We start from the raw sequence: 27,103 nt of genomic DNA, 5'->3' as shown, positions 1-27,103 counted from the left end.
TTTTTAAATCACATGCTCTATCAGACACCACAAGCAAGCCATCAGACAGAGATTTCGGTGAGTGAATTGGGGGCCTGGGGGCTGTGCTGGTGTGTGGTGGGGGCATTTGAACTCACTTTGGCTTTCCAAGGTCACGTTTCTGGCAAGGACAACTGTGAATCCCTGCAGACAGCCTTGACAGATTCAGAGAAAGCATCTAAAAAGTGCAACAAGACACCCAAGGTGCAATCTGAAGCTGGTGACCTGCTGAAGCACCAATACTTTTACATCTCTACATGACCCTTCCTTGATCACCAAAGTTCTTGGCTCTACAACAGCCCAAGAGAATAAGCAGATCAAATACCCTAACTTTTTCAGAGAAATTAATACTCAGCTGAAGTTCTCCCATGCAGTGTCACAGCTCCATCCCCTCCCTTACCCCTCCAGCCTAATGCACTGTAACACCCCTTGTACAGGGGCTCTCAGCAGCACTGCACTAGAGGAGCCACAGCATGGAGCACCTCCAGTCACATGGAAAAGCTGTCACTGGTGTCCCAATGAAGCCCTTTCTCAGGATGGCAAGCTTTGGTCAGCCACAGCTGAGTAAGCCTTTTCCCACCAGCACCTCCCACAGCAAAATGAGAAACTCTGATGCTAAGAAACAAGGTGAAAGCTCTTTTATTCTGCTGCAGGTGGAAAGCGTGCTCAGCCATCAAGGCCCACACTGCCACCTGCCAGGAGCAGGCCACCAGCTCCTGTGGTCACCCTGCTCTTGCCTTTTACAGGAAGGCAATCTGTTCCCACTCCAGCAAGCCATGAGCGGTGCAGGGAAATGCAGCAGGTCTGAGCAACAAGGCTTCATCCCTTCAGCTGGTGGCAAATCTTTAAACAGTAGAGAGCAGTGATGTATTCCTCCTTCCTTAAAGACCCTCTTGGAGGGCTGAGCAATTGTCTGTCCTCTTTTCCATCAACAGCCTTCTCCCTGTGGGTACACTGGGGACAAACCAGGGAATCTCAAGAGCCCTCTCCTGTGCACAGGGGAATTGTACCACCATCCCACAGCTCTTTTTATACCCTCATTTAGAAGAGAAAAAAAAACAGCAGAAGATTGCCAGGATTCTTCAAAACTGCTCAAATTAATCTATTTCTGTACTTCCCTCACTCTCCCCAGGTAAATCTGAAACCCTAGGGGAACCCTGTTACCCTATTTTTCAGACCCTGCTGTCCCTCCATCCTAACCGCCTGCAAGTTTTTGCTTTTTAGCAAAAAACTCCCTCATCACAGCATGTCACTACTTAAATGCCCACTGATTTTCTTTACCTTTTAGCAACAGTAGGATGTGAGAGACTTAACTGCCTAAGGCTCAGAGAAGACTGCTGGAGTAGGGTTACTGTATTTCTGCCTCAGATTTCTCGTACAAAATTATGCATGATTACCAGAGGTCCCAATGTTTTCCGAGTGCATCACACCCACTCCTTGTATGTATGGAAGATATCAGCACAGCACCTCCAGAAAAACCTCCCAACAGCTTGACAGTATCAGACTTAAGAGCCGAGATGCGTACACATTGTTGCCTTTTATTCGGATTTACAGGAATTTGACAACTCTGCTGAGCTTCAGATCAGCCGTCAAACAGCCCAGGATTCCAAAAAGGAGACTAGGTCATTTTCTTCTAGGCAAAGAAAACACGAATATTACCATTTGAAAATCCAGGCCCTACTGCAGTTCATGCTGGAATTCCTAGCTCCTGAAGATCAGCATTTAGAGGTCTTACACCCATCACCTACACTTCAAATTTGCATTTCTGCAGCCAAACATTTCCCCTTGCAACACACTGCAAAAGCTTCAAATCTCCTGTCCACCCAGCAGCCAGTAATTGTAGTTCTAGATACCAGGTTTCTGCAGGGGCATACAAGATCAGAAAGTGGTCCCCTCTTATCAGTATGCTTTATCCCTGCTCTATTTCAAACTGTAATCTGCTCCTCAAATTTCTCACCCATTAGAAGGCACGATAAATGCATGGCCTGCTGCAAGAAGCGTTGCAGACATGGGGCAATTTGTGCACTGCAGAACTGCCGCTGTCAAGAGAAGGGAGCTCTGTGCCTCATCAGGCAGCACAGCCAGTCAAGAACACATCGCCAAGTAATTAAGCTTGCCAGCTTTGTGCCTCAACCAAGCACACAGCATGATACAGACTGATTTGTTCTGTAGCTGTTTTCAATACATGTCATACTAGCATTAGAAAGTACTCATGCATATATCATCTCAGCATCCTCCTCTGATGAGAAACAGGTATTATGGAGTAATTTTCATTTCAGATTTTAAATCTAAAAGGCAGAGGTGTATGTGCTTCCCCGTCTTACTGAAAGAAATTAAGACTTCAGTATTTCTTCATGTATGGCCAGGTAAAATTCAGCTGAGAATTTCCATGTTTTTCCAGCTTTACCACACTAGTAGCAATGTTGCATTTTCTCACTAGACAAGCCAACACTGTGTCCTGCTCCAAGAGATACTTCTTGGATACAAGGCTGCCAACTTCTTAAATACAACATGACAGGCCTCAATGTCGCCTAACCCAATGACTACCAACAGAAGCCGGTGTCTTCACAGGTTCATCTCAGCCATGGTTGCACAGAAGCAGTCAGAGCAAGAAAGGCCTGCTGCCTTTTAACTCATTCTCAAGCTAAAATTAAAGCTTTTCAAAATGTCTTGCAAGAGTCCACCCACAGCCGGTCTCTCTCTCCTTGCTGTAGCTTTCAAGCCTAGAGGACAATGTTCTCTCTGATTTTAGGCCATGCACTGGTAGCTTTAATATCATACCTCACCACCCATTCTGCCATTTCCAGTATATTCCTGTAATAGCTCACCAGCTGGAACATATTCCAGTTTCATAATTTCAAGTCAGGCCCATAAATACTTAATGGGTATTTCTCAACCCATTTCTTTTAAAAACCTGTCCATTATTCTTGCTTGCAGCAAGTACTCCTTTTAAGTCCTTGGCCTCCCACACATACAGAGAAAAAAAAAAAAAGGAAAAAAAAGCAGCTTTCGCTGTTTCCCTGAAGCTCAAGCCATCTTCATATTCTGGAAAGGGTTTTATTCTGGTATCCCACAACTGGCATTTCCCACCCACCTCCCTGCCTAAGTTTCTATTCCTACCTACTTTTTCTGAGTGAATCTCTCATGGACAAAAAGATCATCTAATTCAAATCTCCCATCTTTGCTTCCCTCAAAAAATCCTTCATCACTTCTTTCAGAGGAATTTGCAAGTTGGACTACATCTGCATGGTCTGAAAAGTCACCCTTTTTCATAGCTGCAACACTTATAGACAACTTTTTTAAAACCAAAGGTATAAGCATTCCCACCCATCAAGCCCCAGAGCTGCTTGAAGACAGTCACTTGTCTGAGCCCATCATAACAAGATCACACTACAGCTTTACTTGATCTATACTCCTCATTTTTAAGTTTGTCCATTGGTACATAAATCAATATCTTACAAGACCTCAACTCCAGCAAGTAGTATGGTAAGACAAGACACCAGCTAGAAGTGCCTCGGCACCCAAAATAATTTCTATACTACACCTGACCCTCAAAGATGAGATGAACCCTTAAAAACATCCCAACTTACTTTGAAATAACCCCATTATATTATAAAACTCTACCTTGATGCCCTGCTGAGAATTTTTAAAGTCTTCTCCACTGTATTTGAAGAGCATATAAGCAAAAACCCCAACATTTAATGAAGTGTAAAACTAATTATTATGAAATAAAACTGGCTGTTCACAAAGTGGAAAACCATCACATTTTCATGTCCTATTTTCCTTTAAAATGTATTCCCTTCCCGTCATGTAGCGTACTTTGCAAATGTAAAAATAAATATTCTTCACAGTGGAGTGCTGGCTTGAAGGCTACGAGTCCAACAATAAAAAGCTTTACAATTTAATGGCCCTTAAATGCTCAACATCTTTTTCACTTAATGTAAAATCCATCTGATCTAATAGCTGTGACTGAATTACATGTATTTTTTTCTATTAAAAGTTAATTTTCTGAGTTGGCAGAGCAATACAAGCATTAGATTAAAAAAGCAGTAATCTCTATAAACTTTCCAGGATTCAGGGATATTTCCAAGTCAGCTACTCAAAACAAAAAGAAGTCACACACTCACTTCAAAAAGTGCTATTACATAATAGGAACATTGTGCCAACAATCAATTATAAGCTGCATTACCTTATTAATGTTGCTTTACTGTTTCATGGAACAGATCACAAAATACGTCTTGTGAGGCACCCCTCAAACCTCTTAGCTGCATTTCATCTACATTTGACATTTTTGTGACCTCTCATTTCTTCTTTTCATTTATCAGCCATGTTTGTCTATGAATGCATTAATATTGAAAGCTTCCTTCACTAGGGACGTGATACTTCACAGTTAACTTTACCAAACACATGGATCATCACTGCCAAGGGAACTTCTCTGATATGTGGACACAACCCAGATTTTACCTTCACCTTCATGAGTCAATTGAGCCAAGAAAAACCCTAAACTTGTATGCAGCATTGCCGAGGGACTTGTTCATTCAGTTTGAGCCTGGAGACATCCCCATTTGTACAGGATTTAAATAATCCACACCTATTAAAACTCAAAACGTTAAGCTTACCTTCTTGCACGCTATGATTTTATAGTGTCACCAATACCAAGGTAACAAGAGTCTGAGCGACCATGTATTACATTAAATATTGAATTACAGTGTTCCCAAGGAAATCCAGATTTAGTTTCTAAATAGCAGTATTAAGGAAACATTTAAAAAAACAAAAACAAAGAAAAAACCAAATCAGAACACCCGCACAACTTCCCATACCCAACTACCAATTCACATTTCATAGAAAAATGACAATTTTAATTACTGTTTTCATCCATTGCAGTACATATCTCTAAATAATTTTTTTTAAGGAATAATTGTACTCATGCTTCAAGTAACATGACATTGTGTGGAAAATGCAGAAGTCATCTTCAAGTCATTTAACATGATGAGAAACCTCAGATCCATGCCACTAATTCAGCTGCTAGAACAGCAGTTACAACAATCAAGTCTCAACAAAATAAGAAGCTTAAAGTGTACAACCCCAGCATTCCCAAGTATCTATTCTGGTCAGGGTCAAGAAGTGGAATAATAGTGAGTATTTTCACCTAGCAGCTTGCTTTTGAAGATGTTTCAAGCTGGCGTTTAAGTAGCATGTTATCTTCCCCCGGTTTAAAAGAAAGATGGCAAAAGTAAAATACTCTAGCAGAAAAAATGACTTGGTGTACTAAAAAATAAGAGGATGTAAATATAATTGAGAAAGGTTTTAAATAATTAGCGTCACTCTGCAGAAAACATGTGGTTGGAGATCAAGATACCCATGTAGTACACCGAAGAATATATAAAGCTATCAGAAAATTCTCAGTGAAAAGCACTTCACAATGCCCTGTAGATTAGCTGACTCAGTAAAGCTGATAGAACACGTCTACTGGCAGAGGGAAGGTTTAGACATATCAACTCTTGAAATAACTCTACCTGAATGTCAGGTCTTCAGGACAAAAAAAAAACCAACCAAAACACACCAACAAAAGAAATCTAATATATATACACTCACATCCCCCCACCCCAAGGTCACATTACAGATTTACAAGAACCCTGAAGAGAGCTTCTGCTTACTAACTCAGAATAAAAGCAACTCCTCCAATGATGCAAGGAAGAAACATTTGTTCTAGTCAACGTTTAAACACAGTAAAGTTTCACTTACATTGTTCATACCCTAACAACAGCCTTGCTTGTTTCATGTCCCACTAGCTGGACGAGATAATCCAAAAAACTAAATTAAGCCAATAGTGAAATTAGAGCACCCTTCACTTTCAAGTCACACCAAATGAATGGACCTCAGTAGTGCCAAGAAATTATTCTGCAAAGATTGCTACCTGATATCATGCTAAGCAGTGTAAGCTATTAAGCGAACGCACTTTCACTAAAAGCAGTAGTAAACCTTCACTAGCTCATCCCCAAACCTAATGATTGATGTAATAGCTCGCGCTGTTTGGTGTAGAAGTGGCCAGAATCAATGTACTCTGAAGAACTGACCAGTAGAAGCTTTGAGCTTCGGTCAATGCCACCAACATTTTACCAACCAGAAACTCTGGAAATAGACAGGAAAAAAACAAGAATCCCAGCAGACATCAAAAAACCAAATGTGTTACCTGGTATTCGAGAGCATTCAAGTGAGTTCAGTATCCTTCACTACCCAGACTACTTTGCCAACACTACTTACATTTCTTTACCTTTTACAGAATTGACCACTACAATAAAAAAAGAAGAAAACATTTTATTGATAATGTAATATGGGAGAAATTTAGAAAAAACATACATAGAACTCCCTCATAAGAAAACATACAATATCAAAATATGCCAGAGTTAGTATATCAAAACAAATTCTCTCTAATAAGAGTTTCAAGTAATGCAATTATAAAAGAATTTGGCTAAAAAGTAATGTATATATACTGAGATGTTTTCTGTAATAGTCCTCTAAGAAATTAAAGGAAAGCAGCAGTAGATCTGTTTAACTACAGACACATATTTAGTAAATATATTAAGTGTATTTATATAATAAAAACTGCCCTGCACATTCAGCACTATGTCTGTGTTCTCCTCTATGTGGCAGATGTCTCTTCAATTCTACTACAAGACTCTGCCCAAAAAGGGACTAAAAAGGAAACAAACATAATACTACTAAAAAAATGAGACCCAAGCCTGTGAGGTGCAGCTTGTAGGGAGGCCCAGTTAACATGAAGCAGAGAACTCTGCACTCTGACTTAAGTCCTTATTTTTCAGGAACATGGAAGAGGAAGTTTGTCTTTTCTGCATCACGATGCCAGATTCCTACTTGCTAGTTATAAGCAAATGCTTTCAACCAAGTAGACTGAAGTCAACATGGCTACTGATAGCACTTACACTGTTTGCTCTACTGAAACAGCCACAGACATTAATCAGGCTCATTTTTCAATTTCTTCCTTTGAATAGTCCCAAATTTCATGTTTTCTGCCATAAAACTTACTTATGGGAACATCATCCTTCAGTTAAAAATGAAGCCCTGTCTTGTTTTATAGGTAGATTCCAAGCAAATAAAAATTCTCATTTCATTAATCCTCAGTATTTGCATCTTTCCCCATAAATAAGATTATAGTACATAATTTACAGTTAAGAGGAAGATACCTTTAACTTCCAGAGTGTTTGAAAATCCAATACCTGAATTTTCTAGCGTACAGCTTCACAAGGTGCTCAGTCTACACCCATATTAGGCCTAATGAAGAATGAAATTATACAGAAGTAGGACTATTGCCTTTAGATCAAAATGCTGCTCTACTAACCATGACACTCCAGTCCCGCTATTGTAGCCTACAATAACCAATATTACAAGAATTCACGGAAAAATCTTGGGGGAGCAAGGAAGAGGAGGCAAACATAAAAGTTAGTGTTTTGATGGAAAAACCGATTTTTAAGTCTTGCAAAAAGCGAAGGCACTACATCTTAAGTTTATAGTTAAATAAAGTCTGTAACTTGGCCAGCCAAGTTACAACATACAGCTAAATACCTTTCATCTACCTTTGCAGCTGACTTACTAAGCATGTTGTAGTATGTCTTGATCAGCTTATGTGACAAAACAGCCACTTTCACTTAATCAATAAAGGAGATATACAGCTACAATACTTAGCCAAGCTCATTTGAGCATAGTTTATTTTTAACCATACCATGAGAATTCAAGTTATAGCATAAACTAGAGTTTCTGGGTATAGGCCTTGCTTTAATAAGTGGTCAATCAGACATTAAAATAATTTTACTACTATGTCATCATTTTGACAGTCAGTTTGCATACCAATTTTAAAAAAGGTTCTACTTCTTTTATTTATGTAATGAAAGTAGTATCAGATCTGAAACTTAGTAGCCCTATTTTACTGTTTTACAAGAAGATAATATTTCAGCTTTGTAAGTTGTTTCATATTTGGAGGTTCTAATTGCAGCTATATCATCATAATTATATAAATCTCATGAAGGTTATCACTACTGTAATCACAGCACTCTTACTACAAGATGCAGCCACCTTCAAGAGCAATGGCACTAAGCACGTCAGCAAACAAGTCCCTGTCTCATTCGTATGATCTGTAGTAAAGCAGCTTGGACATCTTCATCCATGTGACCCTAGAGCAAGCAAACACTTAGTTACAAGAAAAATTAAGATGACCATGAAGCACCAACCAACCATTGCTAATATTAGGAGATTCTTTAACATTACCCAAAAGTCTTAGCTCATGGCTGCATTTTTATTGCTCTGGGAAAATCTGAAATACTTCAGGAATCCAGCTGGTTTTTTCTCATGAGAGAAAGAAGGGTCTGTCTCTGACACAGCAGTTTCATTTATGAAAACATGATGTTGCAAAAAATTACTGTTCCTATCCTCTGGGCTCCACAGCCTGCTGCTGTAGTAATGGCCCCTCCTTTGCATGCTCTATCTGAAATCGGAAGACCTGAATTAATTGATCAGCTCTTTGTTCAATGGCAGCAAGTGAATAAGTCTGCATTAAGCTTCCAACTTCTACTCAACTTCTCTCCAGCATTACCTGGGATGTGCAGAATTAACAACATGGTCACACTGCCTGACACCACCACCCTTCAAAGCAGGTTACTGTTATATCTAGTTACACAGATAAATGGTAATAAGATGGCACAATAAGTTTATAGCTTATAAATAGCTTATAGTGGTGTTTGCTTTTTTGTTGAATCAGTCCAAGTTAAAACTCATGAAAACCAGTACTTGATGCTAGTTTCAAGTTTGAGGTCTTCCAGTATGGCAGTTAGAAACGAGTCTCAAGAATCTCTTGCATTGAGATGTCAGAGTAAGACAATCTGAACTTGGGACTATCATACCTGTACAGCACTAAGAAGATGTGTCCGATAAACTGAAACTACCTCTTGATGCTGCCTTTTAGCATCCTATAAAAAGAAGATAGGAAGAGAAGGTGAAGTCATCAGATTTTTAACATCTACTTTTGCCTATTTCCAACTTCGTGGACTTGGTTTTGTGCACTTACAGACTAGCCAAAGCAGATTTTCAAGGTTAAGGTTAGCTATATCCCCTCCATTAATCAAGAAAAAAGTCACTGCTTCACTTGTGTTTGCTTACTTGCAAAAAGGTTGCTCTAGTGCTTCAGCCCAGGTGCTAAGATGAAATGCTTATCAACAGCATTAGCATTTGTTTAAAATCACCCAATTTAAGAACAGTTTGCCTGATGGGGTCAACCTTGCAGATACCATTAAAGATGTATCCTACTTTTGTACAGATTTACCACTAACTCTGCTCACATATGTAGCTTTCTTTATGAGCTTTATTGAAGTCACAGGGGCCACTAACATGCTTGTGCACAAAAGTCACAGCGCTTACCATAAAGTGTTCCCCTTAACTGTTAGTATGTAATAAGCAATACATTGCACAATGTTTGCAGACAAGGGAACACAAAATGAAATCCATTAAGGATGGATCACCTCACTTTCTTTCAGTAATATACATGGCTGGTGGGTTTTTTGCAAGAAAATATTCATGTGGAACTTACATACAGAAATGGTCTTAGCATGAACTACAGCAGTATACCTCGTAAGCACAAATCCTCTCTAAATTGTTTTTCTTTTTTATCTGGAAAAGTTCCTAAATGTTGCAGTTCTAATGCGCAGAAGGAAGCAGACAGATTTACAGAAAAGCAACCATGGCAGGTGAGGGGGAAATCATGAATACTCTACTTTTGAAGTCTAAGCCTACAGTCAACCCCTATGACCACATATGTATTTCCTTGTTTATACCAGAAACTGTAAGCAACTCTACTGCATTTCAGTCAACACCTTGCATGTTTACTTACAGCTAGCTGCTGTTGCAGTGTTTTCACTTGGTTCTGGAGCATTTCAACCTGCTGGTTCTGCCTCTTTGAGGGAATCCCAGTGGTGTACGTAAGTTGAGACAAGCCATTAAGAGCTTGTTTTAGCCTCTCTACATCATTAAGCAGCTCTGTTATCTTAAAAAAAAAAAAGCATACAAAACCCTCATTTAAGGATGTCTCACTGAAAATGAATATTCTTTAACATTCTTTGAAGTTTGATGAAGACCAGCAAGCACTGAAGGGTCTTTGTTGTCCCAGCTTGCCACCACACTAAAGTGTCTTTGCTAAGATAGAAGACTCCATTTTCATGACATGCTATCACTCATTCACATACTGCTTCCTAGCACTGAAATTTGTAAGGTATGGACCCTGGAGGTCAGCCAGCCACATAAATTACTTATGCTCTAAAGATATTCTAGGTCTAATTTCTAAAAAGACCAACAAACCATCAGAAGGCAAGCCAGAGATACTAAACAAATACAGTTCCGATGGGAGAATGAGCTTATACCCTAGAAGTCTGAAACTCAGCTTGGAAGTTTTAGAGTTTAGACACTACATATGATGCCTGAAACATATCAAGCATTAGAGAAAAAAAACCAACATTCGTATAATGCCACCAAAGCCAGGACTTCATCTCAGCAAATTTGGGCCAGTTCTGGGGACCTAATGCTCAGTACACAAAGTTGTGCTTTGAATACCTTAGTAGTGGTATTTGAAGTCTAGTTCCTTACCACTAAACTGAAAGTGTCAAGAGTATTAACCGACACATCCTACCTTGTTATCCTTGGCTTCCACCTGCTTTGCAGATTCCTGTATTCTCTTCTGCAAGTCAATAATTGTTGTCAGTGATTTATCACACCTTTCTTTCTGGTCTTTGATTTCTTGTTCAATACTGCAACTTCGTAACTGAAGCAACTCCTTTTCATCCTTTAAGGAAAGCTCACTCTTTTTAGCTTGCAAAGCCTCCTCGCATGCTTCCTTGTACTTTTTATTCATCTTGGACAAGTTTTCAGCTATGCTATTAATCTGGGCCTCCAGAGTACTTTTCATGGATTGGTATTCTGCCATGTCAATCATTTCTTTGCTCTCCAGGTCGGTTAAAGCTTGTTGAGTAAGCTGTATCTCAGACTGCAACTTCAAAATTTCCTCATTTTTAACTCTGTTTTCTTCTTCCTTTTCTTTCAAGCTGTTTTTGATTGCTACAATTTCTTGTTCTAGCATTTCCTTCATTTGTGTATATTCTACCAAAGGTATTGAAGATTTTTTTAACCCTGACAATTCCTGCTGTAGTTCTCCTACTTTTAGTGTTTCTTTGTCATAACATTCCTTCTTACTTCTGAAGGCTTCCTTTAGATCCTCTATAGTGTGACCAAGAGCCTTCTTCAAGACTTCAATTTGTTCTGCCGGAAGATGCTGAGCCTGCACAGTTATCAGCTGCCTGGTATTCTCTTGCAGCTCATCTTTCTCTTCTTTCTCACCTGTATATTTCTGCAGCAGTTCTCTCAGTTGCTTATTTAACTCCTCCATTTTGCTTGCAAACATCTTTTCCATTTCGTGGGATTTCTCAGCAAGGATATAGTTCTGCTGCAAGTCATTCTGGATGGACAAAATGCCATTTTTGAGCTTTTCATTCTCCTGTTTGTACCTCTTGTTTTCCTCTTCGCTTTCTCTGCACTTCTGGGCTTGCTCCTGCAGCTTCACTTTTAATTCTTTCACTGTGGCTTCAAAGAGTTGTTCTCTGTCTTCAAAGGAGGCAACCGGGGCATATTTTGACTTAATGCATTCCTGAATTGTGTCAAGTTCCTTCTTTTGGGCTTCAATTTCTACATGCAACTGTAAAATTTCTTCTTGACCCCTCTTATACTCAGCCATAATTGCAATATTGTTCTCCTGAAGTTCTTGTGTGCTTTTATTTAAAGTAGTCACTGTAGTTTCATGATCTTTTAAACTTATATATTCAGTTTGTAATTGATTCTCTAAGAGTTTAACCTTATTTTTCAAAGTTCCATTTTCTTCATTTACCCTCATGAATTCTTGCTTTATCCCTTCCATTTTTTCCTTCACATCTGACAGCTCCCTATTAGTCTTATCCAGAGTGTTATTCAGGACTGTTTTAACCTCTTCATGTGTTGTAGCCAACACATACTGATCCCTGAGAGTCTCTCTTATGACTGCATTTTCAGAGACTAGTTTGCACACTTTTGCTTGTTCATCATCATATTTTTTCTGAAGCTCAGAAAGCTGCTTTTCAAGTTCAACACCATTAGATTTTAAGGCTTCCACTTCTTTTTCGTGCTGCTCTAGAGACAGGTACACAGCTTGGAAGTGGCTGATATTCTCACTCAAGTTGTTCTTCTCTGCCAGCAACTTTTCAGCTTCAGCTTTGCTTTCATTGTACTTCTTTGTTATTTCAAAAAGCTTTTTGGTCAGGTCACCAACAGTCAGATCATTTGTTTTCTTCAATTCTTCGTGAATTTTTAACGGCACATTCTGGCTTTTAATTTCAGCTTTTAGCATCTGGATTTGCTGCTTAAGCATCTTGTTATCGATCTGCAACCTTTCAAGTTCCTTCTGCAGAGTCTGATTCTTCTGTGATAAATCAGAAATTGTCTTCCCAAGTTCCTCATTTTTTTGCTCAAACCCACTCTTCATTTTTTCATGGTCTTCTAGCTTCACACACTGAGCAAGTTTAGCTTTCTGACTCTCAGATTCCCTCTTTAAAAGCAGAATCTCTGCCTGCAGTTTTTCATGCTCTCCTTCCATCTCTGCTAACTTCCTTGCTTTCTCGTTCACTTCACCTGATAACAAACTCTTCATGTTTTCAAATTTCTCTGAAGTTACAGAGTGGGCTAACTTTGCTGCTGTTTCTTTGAGCTGCCCTTCTAACTCCACGACATTTCTTCCCCTTTTATCTCGCTCCATCTCCAACTTAACAAGTTCCTTCTGCAACCTTTTATTTTCTTCCACTAGCCTTCCTTCATCTCTCTTGAATTCCGCCACCAGCAATTCATTCTGCTTAATCTGGTTCCTTAGTTTTCCCACTTCAGCAGAGGCCCCTTCATACTTAGTTTTCATTTCTTTCAACTGATCCTTCAGCTCCTCTGTTAGCTTGCTGTTTCCTGAAGCAGCTTCATTAGTCAGGTGATCTTTCAGAGCAAGAAAGTGGGTCTGCATTTGCTTAACTTTGCCTTCAGAGTCAAACATTCTTTTCTGTACATCTTTTAAAGCATCTTCCAGTTGTTTTATCTGTCCATCAGATTCTGCCTTGGTTCTTTCACACTCTGATGCCAAAGCTTTACATTCAGATACCTTGTGAGACAGTTCTCTCTGCAATTTGCTAATTTCTTCTTTTGCTGCACCATAGCAGGTCCTCACGTTGTCAAGTTCTTTCTTTAAAGTTTCCTTCTCTGAATTGGAGGATTGGTTTGGCAGTGAGAGCTCCAGGGGTCTCAGCATAGACCTAGACTGAAGATAAATTGGCACAAAATGGATACACTTTTACAGGTTTGACAAGTCATACACGTGACTGTCTTAAATCTGTGTTGATATAAGCATAAAATTTGCCTGAGATTATTTTTTTTTCTTAGAAACACACTAATCTGTTCTTGCCCATATTACAGAACATGTATTCCAGCTTTCAACATTAAAATCTTGAATATACAGCTCTGCATTACTGTTTCCCAACCATCAGACCCTACTGGCATTAAAGTGCAGGTGTAGTATATTCATCTCCCTTATAATGTTATTCATACGTAACCACTCACATGCTTGAAGAACTTCAATTTATTAAGAGATTTCCCTTGCCCCTCAAGTATGTGAAAATAATTTTAAAAGGAATCAAAACAGGGTATGCCATGGTTAACAGAACCTTCTCTGCCATTTCATTTACTGTCTAGTACAGGGTATCTCAAAAAAAAAAAACCAAGTGTTTGCCTCCTGTCAGGTGGCCTTCAGTACCAACTTCACTTCCCTGCCAGCCATGATGGCTATTACACGGCACAGACTTGCTCCCATGACCTCATTCACATTCCAAGGACCGGAAAACTGTATGTGGCTTCCAGACACGACTAGCTTAAAGCCACTTAATTCCTGCTTGGGATATGGTTTGGGGTCTTTTTGGTTGGTTGGCTTTCTGTGCCCACCCCCTTCCCCCCCCACCTTTTAAAAAAAAAAATAAAGTTACACATCGACTCATTTTAAACTTCAACTAAGAATAAAAAAAAAATAAAAAAAAGAGGTTAACCCAATAGTCTTAGAACTTATGTAAAACAAGACAGAACAGACTGGATTTTTCTGTGTTACCAGCAAAACGTACAAACTACATGTATCAGTGAAATCTGGCAAGAAAGCATATGATGTACAGATTTACTTCTAGCCATCACTCACTTCTGGAAGCATTACGGCTGAAATAAGCATAAGAGCAGCTTGTCAGTTAGAACCAATTCCTATCATACATGACTCACTGTAAGGGTCTGATTGACCTTCTTTATAACATAATTGTTTCTTTAAAAAGGTAGCTAGCTATCAGCCAACAATTGTCAGGAAATTATTGTATAGCTGGCAGGGGGAAAAAAATCTTCTGAATTTCAGCTGAATTTAAAGTAGAAAAAAACTCTGGAGATGAATACCCAATTGCACTGTACACTGTGACTATTGATCAAATAGTCTGTTGATTCAGTTTTAAGAATGCTCATTACAGACCATTCAGCATCCAACAATTTCACAGCATTTAAAGCTCTGCCACATACGTAACTCTAGAGGGCACCAGCAGTTAAAAATAAACATAGCAGGGCAAGTATTGAAAGTTTTTTTATTCAGAAGCAAGTTTAATATATGTACATTTCTATTTAGCTTTCCCAAACATTATTATCTTAAAATTCTCTCAAGTGGTAAAATATTTATTACCTGTGACTCCACAGCAAACACCTGGCCTTGTTTAAGTAATAAATCTTCTTTTCCTAGATTTTCAAAGCAAACAGCATTTAGTCTGTTTAAAAACAGTAATATATGATCACAAGAACTATGATTTTCCTTCATAATTTTATTCTGTTCAATGGGACTGCACTAGGCTGCATGTTGGTGTTTTAGACACTTAGTATTAAAACAACTTGTTAATTAAGTCACATAGGAGGAGTTTTTCCAGGTGTCCTAAGGAAAAAACACCCCTACTGTGCCAGGCTAGGTAAATTGTTCTGCAAAACAGTCCATGAAAGCCACCTTGAGCTAGCTGCATGTCTGCATATGAACACACCAGGGAAAAGCATGCCCTTGCACTCCAAATAAATGATCCTTCCTGACAGGCAGCCAAACAGCTCTCATGACTGCTCTTGACAGATGAAGTGACATTAAGTTACACAAGTTACAGGCCTGTAACACATTGGATGCAAAAGACTTCAGTTTCTGGAAATGGAGTAGTTTCTACCAGAAGTGTGAGCTGAGGTCTTGTGTTTAAAGTAGTTTTCAAACCTGCCTACATTCAAGCTTTCACAATGACCGTGGTTTTCTTGTCATAAGCTAGATACTAAGATACAAAGAATGGAAAGGGGAGCTCAATTTGGAGCACGGATCTTGCTCAGCTTGTTTTCCATGTTATTAGAAGATGTAGCAGAGTTAAAATGCACATTTCACAAGACCAGACACTCATAAGCGAGACTGATCAATAAGGCCCCAGCACTCATGTACAAACCCAACTGCGCCCAGCTGACTACTCAGGTTTGAGGTGTGGACACACACGTTATGCTTGACTATAGTTAAGACCAACAAAAAGAAGAGACAACAAAAAACCCACCCTTTGTCCGTGTATGCTAACACTGCATCATGCATAGCAAGTTTTAAGAAATTAACTTACTATTACCAAAGTTACTTCCAGATGCCACAAAGTCAACCTAAAAGCAAACAGCAAGAAACACAAAAAATTTCAAAATTAATTTCAAACTTTTACTATATGTTAAGCTAGGGATTAAAGGGCAAGGAAAGCTTTTACAGTAAGACAACCATTTAAGAGTTTCAAAAATTTAAAATTGCTTAAGTATTTACTACTATAGATATCAATTGTTATATTTCAAATCAATTAACGTACTTCATAATATTTGAGTTTAGCTTTGAGAGCTTCAATAGTTCTTAAGCTTTCTTCCTGCTGTTTTTCCTTGGTAGTTAGGATTTTCTTCAACTCATCTTTCTGAAAGAGAAAGAGTGCCAAATAGCCAAAGCCACAAGGATGGCCAGATTTATAAGATCTCAAGCAACTTTGTCAAGGGTCTAGGGAGAACTTCAACCAAGATCAGCACTGAAAGAATCCCTACATTTTTGATTCTGAAGTTCTTCAACACTGCTCTTCTACCAGAGGAGTCCTGAAGAATGAGTCAAGGGAATATGCACCAATATAATTTCCTATTGTTTAATTTATTAATATTTATTCATCTTGCATTACTGAAAGTCACTAGAGATATGCTTACAATATTAAGTCTGCATTAAAGGTGCCACAGGGATTATATTTTATTTGTAGTAATAGAAGTGTTGTGCTCCTTTACAAAATAAGTACATACCAGTAGATATTTCACTTAGTATTTATAAATAGCTTTCTTTTCTCTATAGTTTTAAATACCATTACTCAAATGCAATAGTCACTTCCCCTGTTTCTTAGTTCTATGATGCTTTAAGGTAATATATCATACCTCATTTTCAAGATCATCTGCAAACATTTGCTCCTGCAAAAATAACAAAAAAATTCCCCCACAAATCATTTTTTCAATAACGTTTAAGGGGTTTATACACAGTTCATTAGTTGACAAGTCTACCCCAGTTTCTAATCCTACATGCTTCTGACTGTTCCTCTTTTATTTAGCATCTAACCTCTGGCAAGAGAAATAAACAGAAGTTAAGGACGTTTGACAGAGCAATGTCTCTTGACATGCATAGTAGGAAACTGGAGTATCTTTTTAATTATCTAGATCAACCACTACCGAGGCAGAAAAGTACATTTTTTCAGTAGAAGTTTGCTTATTTTGGGAAGTGAGTATTAAGGATTTTGTGGGTTTTGTTTCTTTTATAAAGGCAATGCTTAAGAGAGAAGTTCAGACAAGACAATGATTCTAAGAAATATTCTTTCTATCCACATGCAGCATTTAGAGGAAGCTATATATGCTTTTTAACTGTACCTCTACAAAAATGCAGTGAAGGAACAAATGTGAGCCTCCGCAAAGAAAAAAACCCACCAAACAAGAAAACAACAACAACAAACAACAAACCACCCTGTTTTTATTTTCCTTCCTCAATTGTACTGGTCATATTTAAGCCTCTAAGGAAAGGGAACTTTTTTTAAAAACAGGATTTCAAATTTGGGTGAGAAATTCCCTGTGGAAAACCTTTGCTTCTGTTTTTGCCAATTGAAGACTCTTCTCAGTGTTGTCACTCACAGTAACAGCTAGAAAATAAGCAGTGGCTATGATAAAGTACTCACAACAACTACGTTTAATTGTGCAGATTAAGTTTACCCAAAATTACAACATGTCAGAACACCTCATGGTTCACATTACATAGTAAAGTATAGCCATAAATATCATTGCTTAAAATTTCTGAGTATCAGTGAATGACACTGTAACATGCCTCCTCTCATTTTGAATACTATTACAGGAGCAAATGCTTCTGCTGCAGAAGAAAGTGACAGTGACACATACAGAAGTAATTCCCAGGAAAGCAGTGACGACTACATTCTAATTACACATGCTTTCTTTTCTGCCTCAACCAGCCTTCACTGTCAGCCTCAGGTGGCTATTACAGCTTTCAAGTCTAGGTTTACCTCATTCAATTGTAGTTGTAGCCCGCTGATTCTATCCAGCAGCATCCTTTGCTCCTCTTGTACTTCTCTCATTCGATCTTTCAAATCTTGATTTTCTAACTCCAATTCCTTAAAAGTAAAAAATAAAATTAAAAAAAAACAACACTACCACGCTACACGCACATTGGGAAAACTAAAGAATCTGAACCAACAGTTTTAACAGTCTCTAAAGACACCAAGCCTTGCCCTAATGATTCTGTGGCCTTATTCCAGGTCTGTTTCATTCTGAAGGTTTACATCAGCACAAGCTCCAGTCTTCAAGCTCTTCTGTTCTAGATTGCTCATTCTCATAGGAGCATACATACACATTTTGAAGTCTGAGCAGATTAAGATTACATTCAATGCTGGCAGCACTCAAGAGGCTGCTTATCTGCTGTCTGTTAACAAGTAAAAATAACTAATGTTAAAACAGTTCCTGAAACCCAACCACTGCAGCCAAAGGTGAATGAAAAAGCCTTCACCAGCAAGAAACATAGCAACCTTTAAATGTGCTAACTGTTCCAAGCAGCTACAAGAATCATCCCGGTAACTTATCCAACACATGAAAATTATAGGTCTTTGCACTGTCAATTAGTCCAGTGCTCACATGCAAACAATAAAGCATGTTTAACTCTTGCCTGATAATCGCCGCCTTAACAGTGGTAACTACTTTAGCTCAAACCAGAGAAGTTGCATTTAGAGATCTTTATCCTTTTATTACAAAGCATTTCAGAATGCAGGCCTCAATTTCTCAGTGGTTTGTTCCCCATAGCTTAAAACGTTGTTTACCTTTTTGAAAACTGTAATGACATAGTAATGAGATGAGAAAGTTAATAATGGTTAGTAGAACGATTATGACATCTGTTATTTTTAGTAAGACACTTAAACACACGTCTCTTGAAAAGTTAAAAAAATAAATCTTCCAGTTTTGTGACTGATTTTACTGCAGGCAAAAGTGGTATACATAAGGTTAAGACCTAGGAAAAGTTAAGGAATGAACAGACTTGCAACTATTTATTACACAAACAAGTCTTTTCCTGAAAAAAGTTTACAGCTTATCTGCATAATTGCCACATTACCGAGTCATGCAATTAAGTTTTAAGTAAACAGCAATATATACGACCTTTCTTAATGGAATCACTAATGCTTACTTTACAAGCACATCTTGTCTTTAGCATGTCTGGTTCATTATGCATGGGGTAATAGGCAAGTCATAAAAATCCTTCTCGCTTACCTGAGCATTATGTTCCTTCTGATACAGCTTGACATTCACCTCCTCCTGTGCATGCAGCCAATTCCACTTCTGTGACATATTAATAATCTGTTATTGCAACAGTAAAGTATTAATTTATATTCCTGTTGTGTTCTGCAGACATCCATTTCTGGGGACACTGGGCTGCTTTCAGCCTTCATTTCAGCTTCCGCTGGGGGGCAATACTACCAGCATCCACATTTTGACAGATAGCTTCTCAGTAAGAGGTCACTATGATCTCACCCAGACAGGAAATAGGATGCTTATCAAAACTCTAATCCTGAGTGTGCACATCATCAAATATTTTTCAAATAGAAACAGCCACACCATCGGATTAGAGGGCATCCTCCCAGCTACATATGAGGTTAAGAATTCAAAAAAATACTGAACTAGTTTTGCATCATAGCACAATCTTAATCACGCTCTCACCAATACAAGTGATGTACTACCTTAGAAGATACTGAATATAAACAGCCTTACCTTTTGTTCAGGCTGCCCTTTCTTCATGGTATCTCTTGCTAAAAAAGCACCACAAAAGTAGGAAGTTAAAAAAAGCATTTCATTCAGATTCATGCAACACATTCCACTAATTCTATCTGGTTTTGACCTCAGGAGGACATTTCAAGAGGTAGATTCACCACCACCCCAGTTAATCAAATATGGAAATATTCACAAGTACAAGGTCCTTCTACAAATAAGGCTAAGTAACTCCTATGATCAGTATTGCAATGCCAGGTTCAGTAGCGTTAATACCTGGAGGCACCAGAGCCTGCATTTACCTTAAAAGCTTTTCTAAAAACAAACAGAAAACAAAAGCCTTCTTTCCCTGCCCAAACAAGCAATTTATCACATTTTTGTTCAAAGGACTACAGCTGCCCTCCAAAAAAACAGTTCCTGAAGACACAGCAGTGGGAAGACACACAATTCTAATGATAGAATAACAGCAAACTGTTATAGCCATGTTCTTCATACCTTTGCTGGAATCCTCAACGGCAGCTTTTATTAAAGCCAAAATGTCAATATTGTCACCAATTCTGGCATAGTAAGCACAGTCATGACCAAGGCCATCAGTCAAACTAACATCCGCACCATTCCTGAGCAAAACTTCTACTGCATCCTTGCAGCCGTATTCACAGCCTAACATTACAGCAGTCCTGAGGATGGGGAGAAAGATTGTATTCAGACTCCAGGATCTCACACTTTAATGGACCAATCACTTACAGAAAGAATTCTTCATACACTTATGTCTAATCATGCAAACTTGAGTCAATGAATCCTTCCTCTATAAAGGGAGGAAACTAAGCCTGGAAGTTCATTTGGTCAGTGTTTAAAAAAGCAAACGAGGACACTATTTTCATGAAACTCAGAAAAACCTACTGCCTTTGAGAGAGCCACCCAGTGTTTTGAAAACTCCCATGAATTTGGCTTCCTCTCCATTTAGATAGAAATCTCAATAGGCACAACACACAAGAAGTTTAGACAAAGCTGGGCAGCGGGCACACAAGTGCTTGGGAGTCCTGGCAATGCCTTCCAAACACTCGCCAGCTTCAGAACATGCAATCCAAGTACCCATGCTTTGTCCCACAGCAGCCTCATGTCCATTAGCCACGAGGCAGCCATCCTCCAAGAAATCACTGGCAGAAGTAGCAGCTACAAATAGAAAAGCCCTCCCCTGGCCCCCTTTCACGAATAGAGACGCAAACAGTTTTTCAAGGCCTTTAGGTCCCTTTGGAGCTCCAATGGGACTCAAGTACTTCTTGACAAGGGTACCAGTTTTGTCATGACCCATTTTGTATATTGATCCCAAAGGGTGCAAGATACAGCTTTGGACAGACAAAACCTTAAAATAACCAGCTGCTGTTTCTCTGCTGGCAGTAACAAGCCTACATGTATTTTAAACACAAGAACAAGCAATAAAAAAAGGCCACGCTTATCTGCATTATTGAACTGGCACATCTACTTCTGAACTAAATCCCAGATTCTTTTCCACTGAATTTAGCATATTTATTCTGTAGTCTGAAAGCCAAGGGACAGCTTCCTACCCTTTAAGTGTCAGCAGGCATTCTGACAACACTCTGCATGCATTACCTGTTTTGTTTGTCCCTGGCATTAACATCTGCTCCTCTGTCTATCAGAAGCTGACAAACCGTGGGACGACACATCTGAGTGGCCAGCACTAGTGGTGTCCTCCCGTCCTGAAGAGGTGAAGGAGGAAAGAAATAAGGAAAGGCAGAGAAAACAGAGAAAGTACAAGAACTCCAAATCGTGCACGAAAATGCTATCAGCAGCAACTTACACCGTCCTTTGAATTCACTGAGGCTCCATGATCACACAGTAGTTGTATGCTAGAGGAACAGTCTGACATAGCTTTCAAGAGACAAAGAAAGAGCAAAAGTTATACTGCTGAAAACAGCCTTCATGAAACCCCAAACACCTCCTTGGGTGTATTTGTTTCACAAAAATTCATGCAACCAAGTTAAAGCATGACAAGGCTCTATGACTTAGCTCTCACACAGCCATCTCTAAAGCATGTGAAAGAGACCAAACACTACTGTTCGACACGTTGCATAGCATAGTGAGGATGCAGACAATCCAGAGTAAAGCTATCTTAACCTATTAGCATCATTGCTCTAAAACACTGATCATGATACTTGCTTAAGATTTTTACCATGCAACTCATGGACATTAGAAGAGACTTTCAGACCTACAACCTCTGCTAAGACAGTTAACAAGTTTGTTACTGAGGACAAGTGTCATGACAATATAGAACTTTTTCTCTAATTTCATTATTACAGTCATCAAAATTAAAAGAGAAGAATTTGGCCCCTCTGACAATTAATCTATTCAGTGAATCTAGATTTCATATTAGTTGCCATAAAAGCCTTTTACCTGCATCATGAAGAGCAGTTCTTCCCTGAAGATCCACATTCTCCGTTGGACAATTGTACTGTTAAAATAAGTAACCCCAGTTATCAATTAGGATTCAGATTGCACTTACAAAACTTGAAGTATTTTGAGGTTTGAACAATAAAAACTGATTTAAGAAAAAAGTTTGTAGTTTACAAATATAATAACATACATGAAAGAGCTATGCGTACATATATGCACTTCAGTGCTCTAAACACATTGATGAAAAGTTGTAGAAGTAAATTAAGACCATGCAAAGAAAATGAGTAATTCACTACAGACTTTTCACAAGCACTTTCAAAAGTTAATTCACTACAGCCAAGGTTCTCTGCCACCTTAAAGATCTTTTTCAACCTAAATGATTCCATGATTATTCCTTTGCTACCACTATCACTACTAGTTCTGGCATTCCACAGAAAGTGTGCCATTTATATCTGCATGGAAACTGCATCAAAAACAGAAGACAAGAAGAACCCATTGAAAGTTCCAAAGAATTCAAATGAGTATAAACTGACTAGGAATAAATGAAGAAAAAAATAAATATCCCACAAACCTAAGACAACCCACTAATACTGTTTCACTAATGAAAGTTTATGGATGTAAACGCTCATCTTTTGAAGAAAACACTACCCTTGACCAGACCTTTCAGTGTTACTGTTCCTAAATACAAACGTTCAGAAAAAGAGCACTAGTCTTTAAAAGACACTCAACTCCATTTTCTTTAAGAGGTAGAAATTGCAACTTGATTTGACTGTCTACGTGAAGAGACAGAAAGTTTATTTTAGCACTCTTTTAGCCACCATCTGTTATTTACTATGAGGTCTTTTCCACAGAACTATCTTTTTAAAAAAAGCATGTAATTGTTTAAGAAGAGTGGCATGTCTCAATTTTGAGTCAGTATATTTAAGAGCACCTTTTTTTATTCTCAAGAATAAAAACCATAACAGACAAGTTTTATTTTTCAGTACCTGCAAAAGCTTCTGCAAACATAAAGCATGTCCATATTTTGCAGCTAGGTGCAATGCGTTTCTACCTAAAAAAAAAAAAAAAAAAATCAACATCAATTCAGGATCTATTTTGAACATGCATTTAGAAATACCACACAAAAATTCAACATGCCTATGTTGTTTCTCAGAAAGTATATTACTAATCCTGTAATACTAATTCATCAGAAGTTAATTTGTACTTCACTAAAACATTAGCATAGTTTATTTCACCTGAAGAAAAAAACTGTCATCTTCCTCCTCCATAATTCTATATGCTTCATTACTGCTAATCATGTGCTAGACGTATGAAACAGATACACACATGTCATCAGACCAATTTCACGACAAAAGACAGTTCAGAGCAACATTCACATCATTTTAGAGGCAACCGTCCCCGTCTCCCCCATCAATTCTGTCAGTACTATAACTAAGTCATCTCTCTTGTGTATATTTCACTATTTGTTACACAGGCTTTTCTTATTTTAGAGAAACTGCAACCAAGGATTCAAGTTCATTAGTGAAATAAATCTCAAAATACTTCAAATTACTCCACATAAGCATTTAAAAAATAATCTGTTACATGACAGAAGGAAGCTAGATTATTTCTGTAATGAAGTTGAAAACAAGAGAATATTCATTAACCATGTTTACCTTAATTTCTGAGGCAAAATTAGCACGCATTTTTAACAACCTCCCCCATAAGACCTTCACACCAACTCTGATATCACACATGCAAATGAAGAAGGTAGCACAGGCGTATTCTGAATTTGAGTGCTCAGTATGGGTGCACAAACACCTAACGTATCATTTAATTTTAATCCTCACTGCACACAGTACAAGTCTCAGTGAAATACACTTAGTATTTAAATGAAACAAATTCATTTTAAACCATTCTTATGTTGTTATTCTCCCCCAGAAATGCTGATCTCAACAGTGAGTCTGGAGCAGACTATATATACGGTTACAGCAGCAGCAGACCAAAGTTCTTAAGTTCTGCTGCATTCATGACCTTACATGACAGGACCAGTTTCCTCAAAGTTCAGCAACAAGTCACACAGATGATCAATTTTTTTTTTTGCCAACTACAGGAAGCCACAGAAAGGAGGAAGTTCTGTAGTTCAGCTTAATTCTACTCCAAAATAAAACCCAAGCTGTGTACTTTTTCAAGCTGCAGCTGGACATTTGAGTAAGCCTACCGGCAGCATCAGTGGCTGTGATGTCAACTCCGTGAATAAGGATGGTGTTCAAGCAATCCAGGTTTCCCTTTGATGCTACAACGTGGAATCTAAAAACAGAAAGTACCTTGCTTAAGCACAACTGTTTTATACCCAAAACCATTAATATTAACCAGGAAATTCAAAGCAAAGAGCTGTATACTGAAACATTATATGGTACAAATCCAGCTTTGGACAGCACTCAAATCCAGTTAAGAGTTTCACAGATTTTACCTTAAGGACCAAGATAATGATTACTTCTCAAGAAAGTTATTTACCTTAAATCAGCAAACCATGTGAAAAACCAAAACGCTTTCCATTTCCCCTTAATGTTCAAATCTGGCAAAAACAATTATTTAACTACTGATCTTCACTTTGAAGTGAAAATTTTTTATGAGAATTTCACATTCTAGCTCTCTGGTATTCTAATTTAGACAAGGCTAGAATTTAACGTGATTTATTGCATAGATTTATATATTAAAAAAAAGAGGGTTTAGACCAGCAGCAAGCTTTAGGAATTGAGTTACTTTCAAGTAGCTTCCCAATGCTGTTATTGGAGTACTGGAAGTTACTTACGCAGATCTCCCTTCCACATCCAGTTTAGTAGGACTGACTCCTTTTTTGGCAAGGATTGATGAAACCTTTTCCACATCACCCCTTTCAGCTGCTTTCATTAACCTGTCATCATATTTGTTCCAGTCTGTGTTCAGCTGTGTAAGAGAGAATCAGAAAAGCAAGTGAGCTTATGGTACACTATCGATCTACTAAAAGGAACTTCAAGGAAAGGCTGACTCATATGCAATTGAGGGGGGATACGACAAAAATATCTTGGCTGGCAAACAGCATTGTACCTGTTAAGATATTTAGAGTTATCTATATACAACATCACCATAGCATTTCAATCAGGCTGTTGTCATTCAATGTACAGTGCTCCAAGACAGTCTGGTTAAGTCACCCTGGTCCTAAAAGAGACCTTTAACATCAAACCTCTTCGGTTTTCCTCATTCTGCTTTACTGTATCTAATAGGTCTAGAGCCGCACATAGTAAGTCGTTTTCTAACCTTGCTCTCAAAGTTTTCAGACAGTTTCTCATATTTGGTTGTCTTTGGACTTCTCCTCCTAGTCCCTCTATCTGCCACATGAGGCTGTCCAGGCAGCTGTCTTTTCACTGCAACTTTACCTTCTCTAATCATGGATAATTCCATTCTGGGAAAAAAATACATCTCTCCCCCACAGCAGTTGATTAACAAACAAGAAAAAACACCACATCAGGCTATGATAAACTAAGGATTTCACACAACAAAGGAAGGGCTAGCATGTGTACTTGTACACATACTTTATAGAAGAGAAACTTGCAATATCACAAAAACATTGTGATGTGTCTAGAAGGAACTTCTTAAATCATTCTGACAGAGAACCCCACACAAGATCAGCTATAGCTACGTGGTATTGTCCTAGTACTCATCTAGCTTTCAAAAACTTCACTGAAGGAAGAGGTAGAGTGTCCAAGGAGACCTGCAGTTCACTCCATTAATCGTTACCAGAGACCATTTTTCCTAATGCCTAGTTATAACATTCTAATCTCTCCACTATGCACATTAAGAACTCCCCATCCACTTTTCTCTGCAGCAACTATGTATTTGAAAAGCTGCCTCAGTCTCATACCCTTTAGGGGAAGGCACATCAACAAGGCAATTAACTCCATTAAGTATATGAAAACTGGAGGGTTTCTTGTTCATCTTTATTATTGATCATTTAAATTGTAATAGTCCACATAAAACAGTCAAGTGTTGCATATCTGTATATTAAGTGGCATGTACAGATACAAAATTTACAAATTAATAAGTAAGATGCAACACAGAAACAGATGAGTAATTGCAAGCAACAGAGCCCAAAATAGCACTAACAACTTCCAATCTAAGTAATCATCTTCAATACAAGCTTTTCAGTATTCATTAAAAAAATATTTCAAAAGGAAGTGGGCAGATAAAACACAGCTGCTACAATTTCCCCCTCTATCAACACTTATATGGTAAAGGTACCATGAAGAAGGTGAACTTTGAGATGTTTAAACAGGACAATTACAAAGTATATGTAATCAACAGCAGGCTTCGGTTTTCAATAATTCAGCAACAGATGAAATATGTACTAAATTTAGCCCTCCTTAAACCAAGTTCATATTTATCAAGAATAACTGAGCTTTCCAGCTTTACTGAAAGTTACAGTTTTTCACATCCAATGCCTAACTTGAAATTAACAAAAAACCACAACATATCAGTACAGAAATGTACTTACTAATTCAACTCACTGAATTTGGCCATTCTTAAAAATAGATCTGAATCAGCTCCATTATATCCCAAGCAGTTTTCAGATTTTAACATCAAATGGATGTGCTAAAAATATGTGCCAGCGCACAGTTTTTCCTGTGTCAGGCTGTTCAAAGGGTCAAATTTTAGCTAAGTGTGATATTCACGAGGCGAAGACCTACTGAACTGTGGAAGAGATTTAAAGTTTATAGCTTTAAATTGCCTGCAATTACCAAAGCAACATACAGTGTAGAAGGAAAAAGAAAAAAAAAAAAAGGACGTCAGTTATAAATAGACCACCACACATTCAAGTCTCAGACATTCACCACCCCCCTCTTTTTCCTCGTTTACTTCAAATTTAGAATTTCAGGCCACAAGCCAAGCATCCCACCCCAAAATGTAGTTTGTTCTCTTTGTTGCCAAACCACCCTTTCTGAATTACTTTACACTTTTTAGGAAATTCTGTTCTGTGACAGAAACTTCAGAGCCAAGCTAGACACTGACAACTTGATATTCAAGAAGCTTTTAACAGAAGAAAAAGGCTTAGAAAGGAGTATTATATTCAAATCTAACTCTACACAGCAAAGGAATTTACTGATAACAGTCAGACATAAGTCGCCTGTAGGCACATGAAGTTACTTATCACTGTAGATCAGAAGTTCTACACCTCACTGAGTAAAGAACATTA

The 27,103-nt window shown here is 38.2% G+C and overlaps 1 protein-coding gene across 1 annotated transcript in view; it reads right to left on the bottom strand.

The window, feature by feature from the left end:
* Positions 1-7,715: 7,715 nt before the first annotated feature.
* The window catches only part of UACA (uveal autoantigen with coiled-coil domains and ankyrin repeats), a 49,605-nt gene continuing 30,217 nt past the window's right edge, over positions 7,716-27,103 (bottom strand). The window contains exons 2-19 of the mRNA XM_037395164.1: positions 24,686-24,819; positions 24,092-24,180; positions 22,878-22,942; positions 21,892-21,949; positions 21,299-21,369; positions 21,091-21,197; positions 19,975-20,156; positions 19,483-19,520; positions 18,985-19,071; positions 17,733-17,840; positions 16,609-16,641; positions 16,014-16,112; positions 15,783-15,819; positions 14,840-14,892; positions 10,709-13,399; positions 9,917-10,069; positions 8,934-8,999; positions 7,716-8,207 (exon numbers count right to left, since the gene is read on the bottom strand). Of these exons, the coding sequence (XP_037251061.1) occupies positions 8,136-8,207; positions 8,934-8,999; positions 9,917-10,069; positions 10,709-13,399; positions 14,840-14,892; positions 15,783-15,819; positions 16,014-16,112; positions 16,609-16,641; positions 17,733-17,840; positions 18,985-19,071; positions 19,483-19,520; positions 19,975-20,156; positions 21,091-21,197; positions 21,299-21,369; positions 21,892-21,949; positions 22,878-22,942; positions 24,092-24,180; positions 24,686-24,819 (4,143 nt within the window). The 3' untranslated portion in view covers positions 7,716-8,135. The remainder of the gene's footprint in view (positions 8,208-8,933; positions 9,000-9,916; positions 10,070-10,708; positions 13,400-14,839; positions 14,893-15,782; positions 15,820-16,013; positions 16,113-16,608; positions 16,642-17,732; positions 17,841-18,984; positions 19,072-19,482; positions 19,521-19,974; positions 20,157-21,090; positions 21,198-21,298; positions 21,370-21,891; positions 21,950-22,877; positions 22,943-24,091; positions 24,181-24,685; positions 24,820-27,103) is intronic.

Source organism: Falco rusticolus, chromosome 7 (genome assembly GCF_015220075.1).
Source record: "Falco rusticolus isolate bFalRus1 chromosome 7, bFalRus1.pri, whole genome shotgun sequence".
Lineage (NCBI taxonomy): Eukaryota > Metazoa > Chordata > Aves > Falconiformes > Falconidae > Falco > Falco rusticolus.
The sequence above is the reverse complement of the archived record's forward strand: the minus strand, read 5'-3'. Positions and strand labels throughout refer to the sequence as shown.